General features: G+C 36.5%; 1 protein-coding gene across 2 annotated transcripts in view; it reads right to left on the bottom strand.

The window, feature by feature from the left end:
- The window catches only part of VWA8 (von Willebrand factor A domain containing 8), a 181,776-nt gene that overhangs the window by 96,192 nt on the left and 68,079 nt on the right, over positions 1–17,505 (bottom strand). For both annotated transcript variants that reach the window (XM_027720277.2, XM_039382906.1), the window contains 4 exons: positions 16,324–16,439; positions 15,279–15,385; positions 13,330–13,436; positions 9,463–9,534 (listed from right to left, as the gene is read on the bottom strand). In XM_027720277.2, the coding sequence (XP_027576078.1) occupies positions 9,463–9,534; positions 13,330–13,436; positions 15,279–15,385; positions 16,324–16,439 (402 nt within the window). The remainder of the gene's footprint in view (positions 1–9,462; positions 9,535–13,329; positions 13,437–15,278; positions 15,386–16,323; positions 16,440–17,505) is intronic.

The raw sequence follows: 17,505 nt of genomic DNA, 5'->3' as shown, positions 1-17,505 counted from the left end.
TATCCAACTGCAGTAAGGAGAGTCCCTGCAAAAGTACATTCTTGATCAGCTCTAAAATGCTGATGTTGATGCAGACCAAGATGTAGAAATTCTTATCCTTCCTGAAAGGATGTGGTTGCAGATTTGGGAACTCAGAAAGCCAGTGAGATTACCGAGGGTTGCAAAGGAAAAAGAAAAGGAAACAGTAGAAAGAAAATCTCAATTGTAGCTTAGCCAAAAGCTGTTTGACAAGATACTGTCCCTTTGCTGAGATTCTCACTCTGACTGCATGAATGCAATTAGTAGTCCACAGCAGTGGATAAGAAGATAAATATAACCCACAGAAAGATTAAAAAGATTAGATTAAACCAACTTGAGATTCCCTAATCTGTTTCACTTGGCATTGAAACAGAATAGGAGCATTCAGAGCTGCAAGTTATGGCATTTATGACTGTAAGTTCTAGCTGAATGATGGTAACTGCCAGCTGCAGAATTGCAAACCGCTTAACCTTCTTAAAATGGGTCTCTCATCTGACTACATTTATGAAAATGGAGAATCATGCATGTATGTGTAATAGTTGAAACCACTGGAGAGTTCTCACCATGAGAGCAGAGGAAAAAATACCACAGCGCAGACAAGAATAAAACTACCTAGATTCTGCTACAGACTTGACTCCAGACAAGAGAGCTAACTCAAGTCAGTGTTCTGCCACACGCCTCCTCAGAAACCTTCTTCCGTCTGATTCTTCAGAAGAATCTACAGCTTTACACATAGGTGTAGTAAGAAGCTGCAACACGCTTAATATCTTTCACCAGTTGTTTCCAAAAAGTGTCACCGGAAACAGTTCTCTACTGCTTTGAAAGGGGATGAAACTGCAGAACTTATAGGACATAACTATTTGGGGGGAAACTTGCAAGTCAGAAATTTTCTCAGAAGCATTAAAAGTAACCAGAAACAGGCTAAGAATCCCCTAGTGGCACACAGTTTTATTCACATATGTTTCCTGCTACTTGCAGTCAGATACTTAAAATCATAAATGGGTGAATAAACAGTGTCAAGCACAAAACACCCATGCTTGAAAGTAGCTTCCTTTCCTAAGAGACTTAATGATGGCTGGGCAGATGTCTGCACACAGTTTCTGTACCAATCCCAAGCAGATTGCATATCCTATTTTGCTGCAGATTGGGACTCCAGCCAGCTGTGGCAAGTACAAAGATGGTGAAATAGATCAACATATTGAATCAATGTCAAACATACTTAATATCAAAAAATGTGGTTACTGTAATTTAAAAAAAAAAAATTGGCTTTCATGTGCATTAACTGAAAGTGCATGTGGTTTTTATGTTTATTATAGATTCTTAGAATTATGTCTGAAAGTATTTTCCCAACTACGAAGTAACAGATTTTTCCTATAGAAAGAGGATCATGTTTTTGTATATTTCTATTCATGTTGTTATCACCAAGGGTATTAAGAGGAGAGCACCTCACTTCTAAGAACTCTCAGAGGACACAAGCATGGTCGAGGAGCACTGTGGAGGAAGGGAAAGAGCACAGTTACTAAAGTAACACAGTGAAGTCAATGGGAGCTATGCCACGACCACATCTCACCCTTTCTTTACTTTTATTTGCGCATCTCATCAGACTCTCTGCACAGTTCCTTTTACTTAATTTTAAGTATACCTCAATTTCAGAACATCATACATTTTTTAAAAGGTGCATACAGTATTCAAAAGCCAAAAGGCATTCCCACCAGGTTTTAGATATTATAAACATGTTAACATTGCCCAACTTCTAGGTTGAACTGCTTCCGAGAGTACATTGTGTGCCTTCACAGAGGCTGTGGTGTACCACATAAAATCCTTGGCTGGCAAGAGTAGCTGGAGCAAAGTTCACGTCAAAGCTTTTTGATTCCATCCCTCTACATTCTTACTTCATAACAAGTTACTACTTCTCTTTGTCTTGGCTACTCTATTGAGAAGTCACAATATAATAAAAAGGAAGGAAGAGACCAAAGATATTCAGAAGGCTCTTTAGCACCACTACGAAACTGCAAAAAGAGAGTTTGGATGAGTTCATTTCTTAAGTACTATGCATTAATGTAAGGCCCAGAAAAGCAGGTTTATTCTAAATTCACCTGACCTCCATGGGATAAAGAATATGCCTGGTAGTCTTTTTCAGGTGGACAAGAACTGCGGAAAATGGTAACCCATTTTGGAAAAAAAAAAACCTCTGAAATGATTTACTGGCACCTAAGAAAAAAGAAACCACAAAACTGCAACAAAGTCATCCTCCTTTCCTCCGCCTGCCAGGGATAAAACTGGATCTTCTGGACATCCCCAGAGACAGTAGTCAACTATTTAAGCAGAAAGAATCAGAACTACCCTTCACTTGAACATACTTAAAGACTGAGTTGAACTTGGACTGGATTCAGAATATAATCTCACGTAATTTGCAATTATTGTAGCCTGAGGTAATAATCAGAGGACAAAATAGTTTGCCATTAACACTTGCTGTATGATATTAAATATGCACTATTGCAGTTACTTAATTTAACAGAGATATAAACATGCTAATTAGAGAGAAAATAACATCTGTGTTAGTGTTTCAGCTGAACAGAATAAAAATATTTCAGAGAGCAAATATAGGACAATTTTTATTCCATCAGACATATGGGACAACTGAAATAGAAAAATGGGAAGTAAATATCTGCACTAATGAATAACAAAAAAGAAATTACGCAATCAGAAGACAAAATAATCTCTTAGTTAAAAATTCTTCTAATTGACAGTGTAAACACTTGCTACCAAGGATGAAATGACTTAATCTTCTGCAGTTTCAAATATAAACAAGGTTATTACAGGTCCCAGGAGGCATTTTGCAATTCAGGACACAGATCTCACAGTAGTGGGACAAATTTATCCCCTGAACAGCCCAAACAAAGGCAATAAAGTTATAGTACAAAAGAACTGGTCCCAAATTTTTGAAATTAACAATTTGCCTCTTAGGGAAAAAAAAATCTAAGCCACACTGCCTCATTTTTATTTTCTTCTAAATGATTTTCAGGTCATACTGAAGCAGCTAAAGAGGTTGCCAGGTTGTGCTCTTCAGTACTGCCCTTCAGCTGAAACACTGCAATCACACCTTCTCCATCTTGGCGCACAGCCATCCTGCATAGCAGAGAACCTGTTTCATTACAAAAAGAATGAAACAAATTTTAAAACTGGTAAAAAAGCAGTTTATCACTTTTTCACCTTAGGAAGTCTTATTTCATAACTAATTTTAAAATTCCATTATTAGGGAATGAAAGACAAATTTGGCTTATCATTACATTTTAGTATCCAGAACCCTCATGTCAGAGTTCTCAGTTTCTGACTTCACGGAAAGTGTTGTATTGACAATGTCATTATCACAGAAACTTGCAGCTGAACAATGAAAATGTTCAGAAAATGAAAACACTTTTGCTAACGTGCAGTTTCTAACACTGGGTCTGGCACTAAACCACCTTCCATGGCCTCAGTTTGCCTGTTTCTGCCAGCAAAAACATTTGCAATGCATGCATTTTGGTTGAGGCTGCTATTTTCAGAATAGAGGATCATATTTCTGGTTTTCTAAAAAAATGTACTGTTATCAGCAAAGCAACAAGCAGCACCTATACAGAATTGTTTCACACACTCCAGGTGTTATAAAGCCCTGCTTGGAACAAACGTGAATAATGCAGTTTAATAATTGCAGAAGGTGTATCACCAGCAGACACCAGACATTGCTACCAGAGGACCACTGCAATCGACCCTGTCACTGCTACCTTGTTTGAATGTTAGCAACAAATTAAAATACTTGTACAAAAGCAGAGACGGTTTTAAGTCTTGCCCCAGCTGCAATGTATATTTTTATCAGTCACAACAGCAAGTGTTCTGTGGTTTAGTATCTCATTTTTTTATTATGAGTTTATCGTCCGGGGCATGCAAAAATTATGGTGACAGCAAAATAATAAGATTTCACCATTAGAACAAATAAACTTAATTCCCTGATAGGAATCATGAATTGAATGCTTTGGATACATCTCTCACTAAAGGTCTAGATAAGCTTGTAGAGTTTATGTCTTTTTCTGACTTAAAGTACAACTTTCAACCCTGAGCCCTGTCAGGCTAAATACAACCTTTACATTTCCAGCAAGGTAAGACAACTGTGGTTCAGTGGAGAGGAGCACATGAAAAATTTATAATAGAAAGAATTCATGTGAAGAAACATTAAAAAAAATTTGATTATTTTTTAATTCTGGTTCTTCCGTTTAATATGTACAAGCAGAAATCGACACTGTAAGCAGAGACACATTTAAAGAGGATGCCTATTCTCATATACGTACATACTGTTATGACTGTAGCAAGTAAAGAAGTATTTTCTGAGTTTTCCGCAACTGTCATACCTAATTCTCTAGACAAAAAATTTCATAGCATCTGGTCCAATTTAGCTCATTTGGAGTTTATTTTCTCCACGCTCATAATAATAATAAAAGATTGGTTCAGGATAGTACATTCCTACCTTGTAGAGGAAACTGTCTATCTTTAAACAAGTTCAGGCAGAAAAACAAGGACCCTTATTTCTAGAAAAGTTAAAATGCCAAGGATTTGCTTTTTCAAGTTTTCTGATGACTGAAATTATTACACTCTTAGTTTGTACTTAATTCAGTTTCACAATGAGTTAGAAATAAGAATATTATATTAGAAGGAAAAATCTAGTCGAGCACGTCATTTTAAATATTTAAATATTTAAGAAAGACTCAATCATTTTTCCTACTAAATTTTTCAAGAATAAAATAAATTCCTAGTGGGAGCCCAAGCATTCTTGTAAGTTAATCTCTCAGTTAAAGAAAGGCAGCAGCAAGGACGAAATTACATTCTTCTATCAGGAAAATAAATTGGCAAATGTGCCAGAAGGCTGTTACATTTCTAAGCTCTTTTAATCACAGAATGGTTGGGATTGGAAGGGACCTCTTGAAATCATCTAGTCCAACTCCCCCGCTAAAGCAAGTTCCCCTACAGTGGGTTGCACAGGATCATGTTCAGGCAGGTTTTTGGTATCTCCAGAGAAGAATCATCCATGGCCTCTCTGGGTAGCCTGTTTCAGTGTTCTGTCACCCTCACAGTAAAGAAGTTCTTCTTCATATTCAGATGGAACTTCCTGTGTTCCAGTTTGTGTACATTAACCCTTGTCCTATCACTGGGTACTATTGAAAAGAATCTGGCCCCATCCTCTTGACATTCACCCTTAAGGTATTTGTATGCATTGATAAGATCCCCTTTTCCAAGCTAAACAGGCCCAGCCCCCTTTCTCCATAAGAGAGATGGTTCAGTTCATTCATCATCTTCGTAGCCCTCCGCTGGACACAGTAGCCATTATTAATGTATTTGTGATAGTTTACCCTACTGTGGGCTCACATCAACACTTTACTAAGTGCTTCCAAAGATTTTGTTGTGGTCTTCTTTCAAATCATTTGCAGTATTTATCACCCTTATAGAATTCTTCGTTCTACTTCTGAACAGCTCATTCAGTAAATTTCAAGGCAATAAAATAATTCAGAATTGAGCGGTCTGTGAGCCTTCTCTATCCAGAAGGCCACAAATCCCTTGTAACTAGAAATATTTTGTTTGGTATCTTCAAAGACAACCGATGGTAGCCAAGACCTCACCTATGACTAATAAAGGTGGAAACATCCAACACATCTCTTTACACAACTTCCAAATGCAACAATTTTGGAAATGTTATATTTAACATTTAAAATTGTGAGACAAAATAAAAGCGTTTCAGCCACCGCTATTTTCCAACTTTTTCCACATAAACAAATTCTGGTTATTAACATAGTTTCTCTCATATTTGGCAAAGAAAATCCAAGGTCAAGACAGTAAAAGATAGCAAGTAGTGGCCAATCCACGAACTGCACAATGTCCATCAGGAAAAATTTCACAAAAACGCAGCCTAAAAATTTTCCTTGGTAATAAGAATCAATACTCCAGTCTGTCTCATAAGTCAGACTTCTCTCAGAAGCCACTGCAAGAGCAATATGTAATGACTAAATAAACAGTCATTGCAAAGTTTGGAATAAGTAACCTTTACCGAACAGGGCTCTTGCTGTTCTTTGCCTGTTGGTGTGAAAGTAATAAGCAGCTGCTTACTCTCAGCCAGAGAAGAAGCTGCTGTATAGTTGCTTTGAGAAACTATAGATGGTCATTCACTCTCAGACTACAGGCTCATTCAGCAAGCAATATGAGAAGTCATATTTATAGCACTGGCATGTCCTTTACTTGGAAACTATTTCATAGCTGAAAATTCATATCCATCCACTGAACTCAAAGAAACCTGTTCATTTTTATATGAAATGGAAGCACATTCCAGTTAGCATCCAAAGTAAATAAACAACCACTGTAAACAAATATTTAGACAAAGCCACATTGCATGTACTACACTTATGTTGGGCCATACAAGACCCAGGGAACACACATGAATGAAGTGTTGTAAAGTAGTTTACTTTAGAAGCTGTTGGTATCTGTTGGTATCTAACACTTGTCTTCAAGTTGTCTTCAGTTTCATTACGAAAGCCAGTCCCTAACATCCACCAAGATAACTTAATTCTAATTCACTGAATTTCAAAGGGAATTCACTAATTGTCAAAGTCTGTATCTTGAAAAAAATATTGGTAAAAGAACTCTCATCAGTCAGCTCTTAACTAAAATGAATATACAAGAGACCACAATTACTTTGAAAAGAGACAGGTCTTAAGATAGCAGGAATTGTCAGTGTGTACATGTGTTATGAAAAAAGAGGCAAAAGTGGAAAACCACATTTAAACACCCAAACAAAGACAGACTACACCCAAAAAAAGAAAGACTACAGGTCAAGCCTTGCACATTAAATCACAATTGAACGGAGATACTCACTTACATAGGCATAATTTTGAAGGACCAAATTATGTCCCTAGGTATATGCCAACTCATTTAAATATCTAGGAAATTACACAAGCATTCAAAGGGATGTTAGTCATATGTTTTGAAATACCCAGGTTCACAGTATTTGAATTGTCAGTTATTACACTGAATTTCCATGATTCATTTATTCACCAACATGAAGTTTAACAGAAAGGAACTCAAAACAGCACTCTGTATGTCCAAAAAATCATTATCTTTTTCTTCCAAATGTGAAACAAAACTACACACTGATGTATGTACCAAGCAGTGATAAACCCCCACCTTCTTATAACATCAAACTGTTAAAGTAACTGAACAGAAAATAAGAATCCTATTTTTTAATAATTTGCTTTACAAAAAGAGGATGAAAACTCTAATATCTTCAATGTGGAGTTATCTGCACATGGAGCATGAAAGCATAATTGATATAATATGGTTGCTTTTAAAGTACATGAATGTGATTCATCACAAGCTGAACAAATTTACAGTAATATATTTAAGGAATTAGTAAGCAATTTCTGAATTGGTTAGTGATCATTCCCAAGAAATCAAGAATGATTGCCGTGGTCCTAAAAGATTGTAGAATGGCAAATACAGTGCTTCAAACTTAAAAATAGTATTTCAAAAGGAAAAGCCTGTTGGCCCTTTCTTAGTTACACATAAAAACAGTGGAACAAATTAGTAATGAGTAAACCTGAAAGTACTCAGAAGTATGTTAGCAATTAAAAACCAAAACCTTTATTACTGATTTGCCAAAGAGAAATCACAGCAAATCAACTAATTTTCCAACTTAATGGTACAGCCATTCTAGACAGCTGATGTCTAGAATCAAAGCAATATGTTCCAATACTTCAACCCAGTCAAATCTTTTAACACTGTTTTCAATTAGAGATTCAAAAGCCTGGAGAAAATGTGACACACATTAAAGATGAGAATACCACTGCTGGAAAAATACCTTATATCCTAATAATTGTACTCATACAGTCTTCAAAAATGTTCTGCCAAATGAGCCCTGAGTGTACCACTGGGCTCTGCAAGCTCTTCCTCCCCACCTAGGGTTCTACTTGCCAGAGTTGAAGGTCAGCTCTGAGATGGTGTTCCTGCCTCAGGGGGATTCCTTTTGCCCCCCATGCCTTGGGAGCTGCATGTATCCTCAGGCCCTTTCCTTGGTTCCTTCCCAACCTACACTGTGGAAATGCTGTGCCTGGCCCCGTACCTTGCCAATCCCAGCTTGACCTCAGACCTGCCTCATCCCCATGGACCTGTCTGGCAGCCACAGACTTGGGTGAACACGGTTGCTATTCCCAGACCTATTATTTTTGCCTGGACAGTGAAGGACTGCAAAACTTGTCATTAAGGACACTGTCCCTGCCTCCCTTCTCCTGTGGTTCAGCCCACTCCTGCTATTCCTTGGCAGCAGGTTCTGCAGGCAATCTGTACTATATAACATTTTAAATACCAACTCAGAAGATGGCATAGACAGCGCTGTTTATGAAAAAGAGTAAACAGATCTTGTTTCATTTATGAAATACATCAATTTCTATTTATGAAAAGATTAAACCTTTTGGGAGAAGCTGGCATCATCCAGCAAAAGTCTACAGAGGTTTCAAGTACACCATCTTTGTAAATTCAAGTAGATAACAAGGATGCTAAACAGATGAGACTGTATATTTTAATATATGCAAACTAATAACAATTAGCATTTTATATTCCTTGCTATATAGGTTAGATCATTAGTGCCTTGTGTTAAACTTTTTCTAAGGGCTATTACAAAAGAGAAACATTGCTAAAAAATTATTCTATCCTTGTTAAGGAAAAGCTAAGCTAAAGGAAGATTATTTTATGGGGGAAAAACCAACTTGGTTAATAAATAAATAAAGAAATATCCATCAGCAAAGATACTAACCATAGACTTAGATAATACTCATGTGTACATCTCTTATCTGCTACTGGAGATTTTAAAGGACAGCTTTGATACATAGCTAAGAAGGATAACCAAAGCCATTAACTGAAGATTTTAATGGTAATGATGTTACATATAACTATTATTGTGTCAGGGGAGGTTTAGGTTGGACATTAGAAAAGGGTTCCTCACCCACAAGGTGGTTGGGCACTGGAACAGGCTCCCCAAGGAAGTGGTCATGGCACTATGCCTGACAGAGTTCAACAAGCATTTGGAGAATGCTTCTAGGCACGTGGTGATTCTTGAGGCTGTCCTGTGCAAAGCCAGGAGTTGAACTTTTATGATCCTTGTGTGTCCCTTCCAACTCAGAATATTCAGTAATTCTGTGATTAATGTTTTGACTTTTTACTCTGATAGCCATGTAAAAAACATTTAAGGCATTTACATTTTCCACAGATATGTGCCCATAAAACCCCTGGACACTATTAGATAAAGAATTAAAAATTGGATCAAACATCTCAGTAGTAGAAATGAATGAAATTTCAATGAAGCAAAACAGATTTAATTTCATCATTAAATAATGAGTTTGTTTCAGGTATTGTAAGAGATCTTTAACTCACCTGGTTGCCAACTAAAAGAAGATGTTCTCCCAGCAGAAAGTCCTTGAGCATATCTTCCATTACCATCATGTGCTAGAGAAACAAAACCACAATTTTCACCCCTGTTTTTATGCTCTCAAGTTTATGCATTTGCTAATGACAGCAGTACAACAGGAACTTTACTTAAAGGATTTGGGGTCAAAAATTTTTGAACTTTATACTTAGAGCTACCTATTTCATAGCAAGAGTCTCTCAGCCAATAATAGCAAAGGCAATATATCCAACAATGACACAAAAATACGAACTCCCCACATTTATGTCCTCTGCTGCAACTGATTGTGGGTGCCTGATTTCCCTAAATATATTTAACTGTCTGTAATCACTCCTTGTACGTTTCCTTTTAGCCTAGTTGAATGCTTGTTACCAAGACTGTAAGAACTTTCTTTAGTAAACGCAAATTTTCCAGCAACTGTACTTGGAGGAAGCAAAATGTATCCTAGTAGAACATTAGAGAAACCAAACAGAGAGAATAAAAGACAGCGTACATGTAAATTATACACATATATTTTATTAAAGATTAAACAACAGGTCTAATTAATGAAAAATACACTTTTTCTATTCTAATAAAATTTTATTTTCAAGGAAAACAAAGACAGGAAAACGCATGCTCGAATCTGAAAGTATTTATATGTGTCTTACGATATGTAGCTAATTATTTTAGGTACATTTTTATTAATTATTAATTTATATGTGCCTCATTGAAGCCAAAGTGCTTGAGGTGTATCTTTACATATATTTTATATCATAAAAGGTAACACACACTGTACCTCATTTAACCTTATCTTGCTACTCACAAATAATTTGTTTAAAAGGATCAAAAGGATTTAAGGATAATGTGGCAATGCAGACTACTTTACTCGCAATAAAGTTGTGTATATTTCTCCACTGTATCTAGTAAAAATAGGTCATCTGTAAGTAGGTCGGTCAACCTACTTAGAGAAATGAATGCTTGCCTTTAAATAAACATAAATTTTTTCACATTATCATCACATCTCTAGTGTTTGATTAAAAAAGAAAATAATTAAAAATCAGCAGCTTTCCTGTAATTTCTGAGCACAGAAATGCTCATGTTTCTATGTGAAGGATATTTTACATTTCCAAATCTCTCTAGAACACAGGCTGGGGGTGGGGAAAGAAACTCTTGTAAATACAGTGCAATACCACAAAATCCTAACCAGGCATGTCAAAAGACTACTGAATACTCAATTCATGATTTAATGAGAGTACTTCAAGGGAAATTATTATATTTTCTGGCATGTGTATACACTGGACATTCATAACTGATGAGAGTAATTTTGGCCAGACACAGGATAAATTCTAGGAAGCCAGTTTACCACACACATTGATTGCGTTTTTTATCTTATTGCTAGGGCAAAATACATCCTTCTGATGACTTCTTTTTTAATCCTAAATTGAATAAATATGTGTACATTATGGTTTCTCTACAAAGCACCTTAGCCACAAGACATATTATGTGTTGATACTACTTCTTTTCTGGTTTGCTTGGGGGTTTATTTGGCACTAGGACTTAAATTAGCATGCAGACATTTAATATTAGTTACTTACACAAAGGACTTGTAAGTAGACATATCAATATTGTATCACCTTTTGCCTTTATTCACCCATGTTCCCCAACACTTGGACTGAAAATGGCATTTGGCGTATTACCTAAAAAACTATTTCCATCCCTGTGCCACTTGTTCAGGACCAACAGCAGTGTTCCACAGTAATATCAAATTTCACTGGAACATGAATTGTTTCAAGACCAAACATAGAGAGGCAAAAACCTATGCATTTCATTACATTGTGCAGCGCTGCAAAGGGTTGAGGACATATGTTTTTCTCTGTTTCAATTTGTTTCTGTGGTTTCTAGAAAATGGAGATGTACTGCACTAAACTCAAATCAAATTTGTTCTCCAGCAGGTTTTGCTAAATGATCATTACAGCACTGGAATGACCGAACTACAAACTAGCAATGGAATATAAGAGTAGAATTTGTTTAGAAATGGGAACAGCTGTCCTGACTGGTATTTGGTTGCTGTTTCCTTCAGCATTTAGAGGGCAGGGACAGATACAGAGCAGGTCATTCTCTGCAGCATTTTTAACAGAGGTTCCCTAAACAACATCTGAACACAGGTTGTTTACAGTTTTCTGAAGCTATAAGCAAGAAGGTGGAAAAAGCAATGCTAGCAGAACTCAGGATTTCATTTCCCACAGGCTCAAATTATGTAATTTATCGAAATGGCAACACAGAATAAAATCTCACACGAAATGTTAGTGGGGAAGATGAAGAAGTCTGTCATCTGTTCCCCTTGCATGGTCTGTCATCACCTTCAGTAGGTGATACCTGTGTAGCATAGTCTTTCTGCGGAGAAATTGCAAGTGAGGTAGGAAAAAAAGAATAGGAAAGGAAAAGTAAGCAAATCCACACCAGCTCCCTAAATGAAAAATCTTCGACAAGATCATACTATCCTAGTGGCCTTTCAGTAGTAAAAGGTAACCCAGAGGGTCAGTCTCTTTGGAAGGATACCTTGTCTGACAGTTTTGAGGCTCCCACGCTAGACGGAGAAGAAAGCTGCTGTACACCTACCTCTATTAAAGGGATGCGGGAGAAACAGAAACTAAAAAACCTGCAGTCACAAAGCCCTTCCTTTTCCTTTCACTCACTAATCACTCTTACTCTTCACTACTACTAGGAACCTAGTGAACACCTAGTCATTAGTGAAGACTAATGACTAATTAATAAGAAAAACTAATTAAAAAGAAATAATTAACAATCCTAACTAATAACTCATTTACTAATTACTCTTCCCCTTGCTTTTCAAACATGCAATGTTAATCCTGTTGAAAGGGAGTGTACTGGGTCTGGTTGAGATGGAGTTCATTTTCCCATTGCAGCCCTCACAGTGCTGTCCTTTGCTTTGGTACCTAGAAAGGTGTTGACAACACACCAGTGTTATGGGAACTGCTGAGCAGAGCTGGCACAGCATCAGCACTGTCCCCAACATTCCCCCCATCAGTAGGTTGGGGATAGGCAAGATCCTGGGAGGGGACGCAATCAGGCCAGCTGACCCAAACTAACCAAAGGGATATTCCATACCATATGACATCAGCTCAGATATAAAAGCTAAGGAAAGGAGAAGGAAATGGGAGACATTTGTCATTTACAATGTTTGCCTTTCCACTACGCGTGCTTCCTGGGAAGTGGTCAGAGATCACTTGCTGATGGGAAGTAGAGAAAAAAATTATTGGTTTTTTCTCTTTACTTGTGCATGCACAAACTTAGACTTCTGCTTTAGTAAAATGTCTTATCTCAACCTGAGAGTCATTTTCCAACTTATTTTCTCTCCTCTGTCCAACTGAGAAGGGGGAGTGATAGAGAGGCTTGGCAGGCACTGGACATCCAGCCAAGGTCAACCCATTACAGGGAGGTAAAACTTTATGCAAAAGGCCCGTAAAACACAGTCTCAGGATGCAATCAACAATCCAGTTCTAAGAGTGGATCAGTCCAGCAGCGGCAAGACAAAAATAAAACCAGTCAATGCAACATCCGATCAAATAATTCTGAATAAAATTCAGTTCAGACTCTGTTAGTTCATATTTTATTAATGTTCAACAGGTTGGTTGTAATCTCTTCACAAAGGGATGAAGACACATCTGAAATGATCACCAAATGCTGTGAGAAAAATCTAAGCCTAAAGAAACTACTTCAGAAATATATCATTAAAATTTAGTTAGTACGTTATTTACTATATATATGAGCATACACATTAGTATAGCAAACGTAAAAAAACTTTTGTAACTCAGAAGTCAGAGATTTGTACTTACTTGTGCGTTTTCATAAAACAAAACATCAGGCACTTTCATTTTCTCAGCTGAGTTATAAATTGGCATTGTCACAGCCCCTATCTTCAGAATCCCATTGTTTATTTCACCTGGACATTTTTCAGGAAAAAAGCAAATGCGTTACTTACAACATCCTCTAAGGAGACATGCAATCAACACCCAATACTCATGAGTAATGATTTACAAATTTTAACAAGGCTGTGTTAAAATTTCTGATTTCTGCCTGAAGAAAGAGAACACTTGGAAGAGTATCTGTTAACAAGAGGTTGTATTATCATGAATTTGAATTCTCTTTCAAACTGCAAAGAAGTGTATTACAATAAGTGATGAAAAAATGATCTTAGGGGAAAAGTATCATAAGAAATATCAGCAGTTGTGACTGCTGCCTTGGTTTAATTTCACACTCTCACTGTGTGATATTGGAATATCACCAGTACTGTTAGGCTACATTTCTGCAACCCACAAGTTTTCTCACTCTCATTCTTCCTTCTCTCTCCTCCTGTCCCACTGTGGAGTGAGGTGTGAAGGTGAGCGAACAAGTGGCTGTGTGGGTGGTGGAACCAACCTGCCACAACAGTATAGAGCCTCTGTTGATTCCCTCTTTCAGCACCGCATTTCTGCTCAAATGGGTTAATGCCAGAATATGTCACGTTTATCATTTTGGTGAAAACTGGCTAAATTTGTGCTAGTTGAAATAACCTTCGACTACAGCTCTGAGAGAAAAAGTACATTAGAAAAATTTCTTAGATCAAAAGAATCCTAAATTCTGTCCTTAGGAAACTAACAACTAAGTGTAAATAATAATCTATGCATTAAAAACAGTAATAATTTTTTTTTATACTAATTTCCTAATCTGGTATGGTGTAAAACTGAAAATAGCCTAATTTCTAGACAGATGTTTTTAGTTGCTCACCTTTATGGCATGGAATAGGGAAACACAGAAAATTCAAGGTAGCATCACACAACTGGCAACAGTTCAAATAATATATATAACAATACATAGATGGTTGCATATATATGCATATACATGTACATATGGCTGTACATATATATTATACTGTACATAACAGAAACTTTAATTTATACATTAAAATATCTCTGCATTTACATATGTACTTTTATATAACACACACACAAATAAGTCTATAGAACTAGAATCCACAGGAATTAAAACCAAATATGTGTTTACTATTGCAAAGACCTAACAGTAAAAACACAGAAGTCAAATACATCACAGAAGAATGAGAGCAGAGGTAACGTTGGTGAAGCAGAGTAAAGGAAACATTTAGTGAATGGAAAATGGCAAATTACAGTGTGCTGCCTGACAAAAGACATCAAAAGATAGAAGGGGGTCATACATCAATGAGAAAGGAGAAAAATGGCAGAAGCAGAAATACATGCATAGCCCTGAAGGTTACTACAAATGAATACAAGTTGGATGAGCTAAAGAAACAAAGATCTGCTCGATAAAGGTGACATGTAACAACCACAACAATTTAAAGAGAATAAAAAGAAGAGAAGCTAACAAAGAAACATGTGCCAGAATGAAAGCAAATCATAACACAAAATAACAAGAGTCTCAATCAGAAAAAGGTAGATTTTAACATGGGAGAGAAAGAAGCAATGATAAAAAAACAGAACAGAGAAATATTAAGATCAAACCAAGGTTGTAACTGTACAGAAGACTAGCTATCAGTGACAAAAAGAAAAGAAAAAGCAGTATTAGAAAGCCTGAGACAATGGATCTTCTAGACTGAGGAACACAAATATGATGGAGAACAAAATTCCATGAGCTGGGAATACAGCAGACAATACAAAAGTATCAACATATTGAGAGCAGAAATGCATTCCACAGAACAAAGTCACCTTTATATGTTCAACAATCTAAGTAACATTCATGAAGAGCAGGAAAGAAGACAGCACAAGCTTACATGTGTAATCCTTTTCCTCCAGTTTCTTTGTGTTATCTGGACTCATTTCAATACCAGAATCCTGAAGATTTTTATGTAAAGCTGATCTAGCGAGGTTTGGTAAAAACCTAAAACAAGAGAAATAATGGGGATGTTGTATTTTAAGTGTTTTTCTTTTTAAAGTTTCCAACACTTTCTGTAATCTAAAGATTAAATCTGACAATTTACCTGCAAGTCCAAACCCCAAATATCTATTCCTTTCACACCCAAACAATCTTGCACATTTCACATATCCCTAAGGAGAGGAAATGAGCTTCATTCATAGGCAATGAACCACATTTGTGGCTGAGCGCTTATTTTGAAAGGCTTCAGTGTTATCATTTATTTCAATATTTGTAATGTGGGATGGATCAGGACTGGAGGCATGTAATGTCCTCATTCTGCTGCCAGTAAGAGCTACAGCAGAACTAATGTTTTTTCAGAAATACCTTTTCTCTTGATTCAGTTGACTTGGACCTCAGGTTCCAAAGAGAAAGAGTGAGCTCTGAGGTGTTCAGAACCAGGCCCTTTCAGTTTTCCAGACCTTTTGATAATAATAATTTGTTTTCTTTTGACAACGGGGAAAAAAAAAAACCACCAAAAAATCCACCAAAATGCAAGCAAACCAAAGGCCACAAAAGAAAAACCAAAACCAACAAAACTCTAGATGTTCCTAGCTTTTCCAGATACAGCTTTTAGAACTGAAACCAACTCTCCACAAAACATCAGTTATCCTAGACATTAATATGGTTCTGCTTCGAGTGTTTTGAAACAGTGAAGTAATGTGATAATGGTAACCTATTTATATAATGTAATGAAGTATCTTCATAAAGATGAGAAAGACTACAAAGTCCTTTCTACTTACCTTCTAGGTTTGAGAATATCACAGAAATATTTTTAAAGAAATTACAGACTTCAAGGAACAAGACAGCAATTGTAGTATCCATTAAAATGCATTAAAAGCTATCTTGAATGTTAGCAACTGACCAAGAAGCTCTTGAACTTCCACCTAAACTAGCAGTCCTACCTGGAAAGGCAGGCTTTATTAACAGCATCATAAAGGCTTTCATCTGGATGTTGTGACAGTCGACGACAAATTCGCAATAGTTGTCGAGTAGATAAAAATGAAGCCAGTGACTGTGCCTGTCAAAAAATACAAGATAGTTTAATTACTTGATCTGTGTGAAGGATTTAAATCAAACAAGTCAGGAGAAAAACATAAACCAAAAGGAATTATTTCAATTTTTCTCCTAATTCATAGATTCTTTGTGCCTTCTACAGCAACTTCTGCTTTTTAATGGGCAAGCTTGTAATTCTGTATTTTTTGCAATAAGTCACTGTCATGGAAATCATTATGTCATCAAAAGATTAGCCTTATGATTTCACTTGGTAAGCAACAGGAAGAAAAATGTGCTGTGAACTGAATTTTATGTGCAATATAAATCCTAACCCTAAACAATATTAACAATAACAAGGAGGTTAGGATCAATGTGCTAAAAACTCGTCTGCTTTTCACAAACTGAACATGAGCTCCAGTATGTAATGCTCTGGAAAAAGGGTCTGGCAGATTCTTGGACGTATAAACAAGACAACGCTGGGCAGCAGTAAGGAGATTGTATCACCTCTGCACATGCCTTCTGGGCGGGCCATTACTGGAACACTGTGTCCTTTTCTGTTGTCCACATGTTAAAATAAATGCTAAAAACTGGACCTGATTCAGCAAAGATTTACAGAAATTATTCAACGCTTGAGAAGACAGATCTCAAACACACAGAGTAAAATTTAAAAAACAAACAAACAGAACCTCAAAACAAGTGACGATGTATTTAAAGAAAGATATAAAGACCGAGAAAGAAATCATTCTATAATTATATCTGCCGGATGAAGGTATCTAATACAAACAGGTTCCTTATTTTAGCAGGAAACACACAACAATGAGCATGATCTGATAAGTCACGCCATGCTTTGACTGGGTCAAGTGAAATATTTTAATTAGATAATTTCAAAATGTTTCATTTGGGTTCATATACATGATTTCTAACTGCATCAAAATTACCTTAATATACACTGCGGTTTCAATTGGAAAAAAAAGTCTTGATATTTGACATCCAGAGGAAAAAATAGAGAAAAGCAACATTTCAAGAAGTTCAGAGCCTATTTAACTCCCCTTATTAATTTTTGAGCATGAGAAATGCCTTAACCCAATTCT

The sequence above is a fragment of the Pipra filicauda genome, unplaced genomic scaffold, assembly GCF_003945595.2.
Source record: "Pipra filicauda isolate LSUMZ 115617 unplaced genomic scaffold, ASM394559v2 scaffold28_size6257848_pilon, whole genome shotgun sequence".
Lineage (NCBI taxonomy): Eukaryota > Metazoa > Chordata > Aves > Passeriformes > Pipridae > Pipra > Pipra filicauda.
This window is presented reverse-complemented; position numbering and strand designations above follow the sequence as displayed.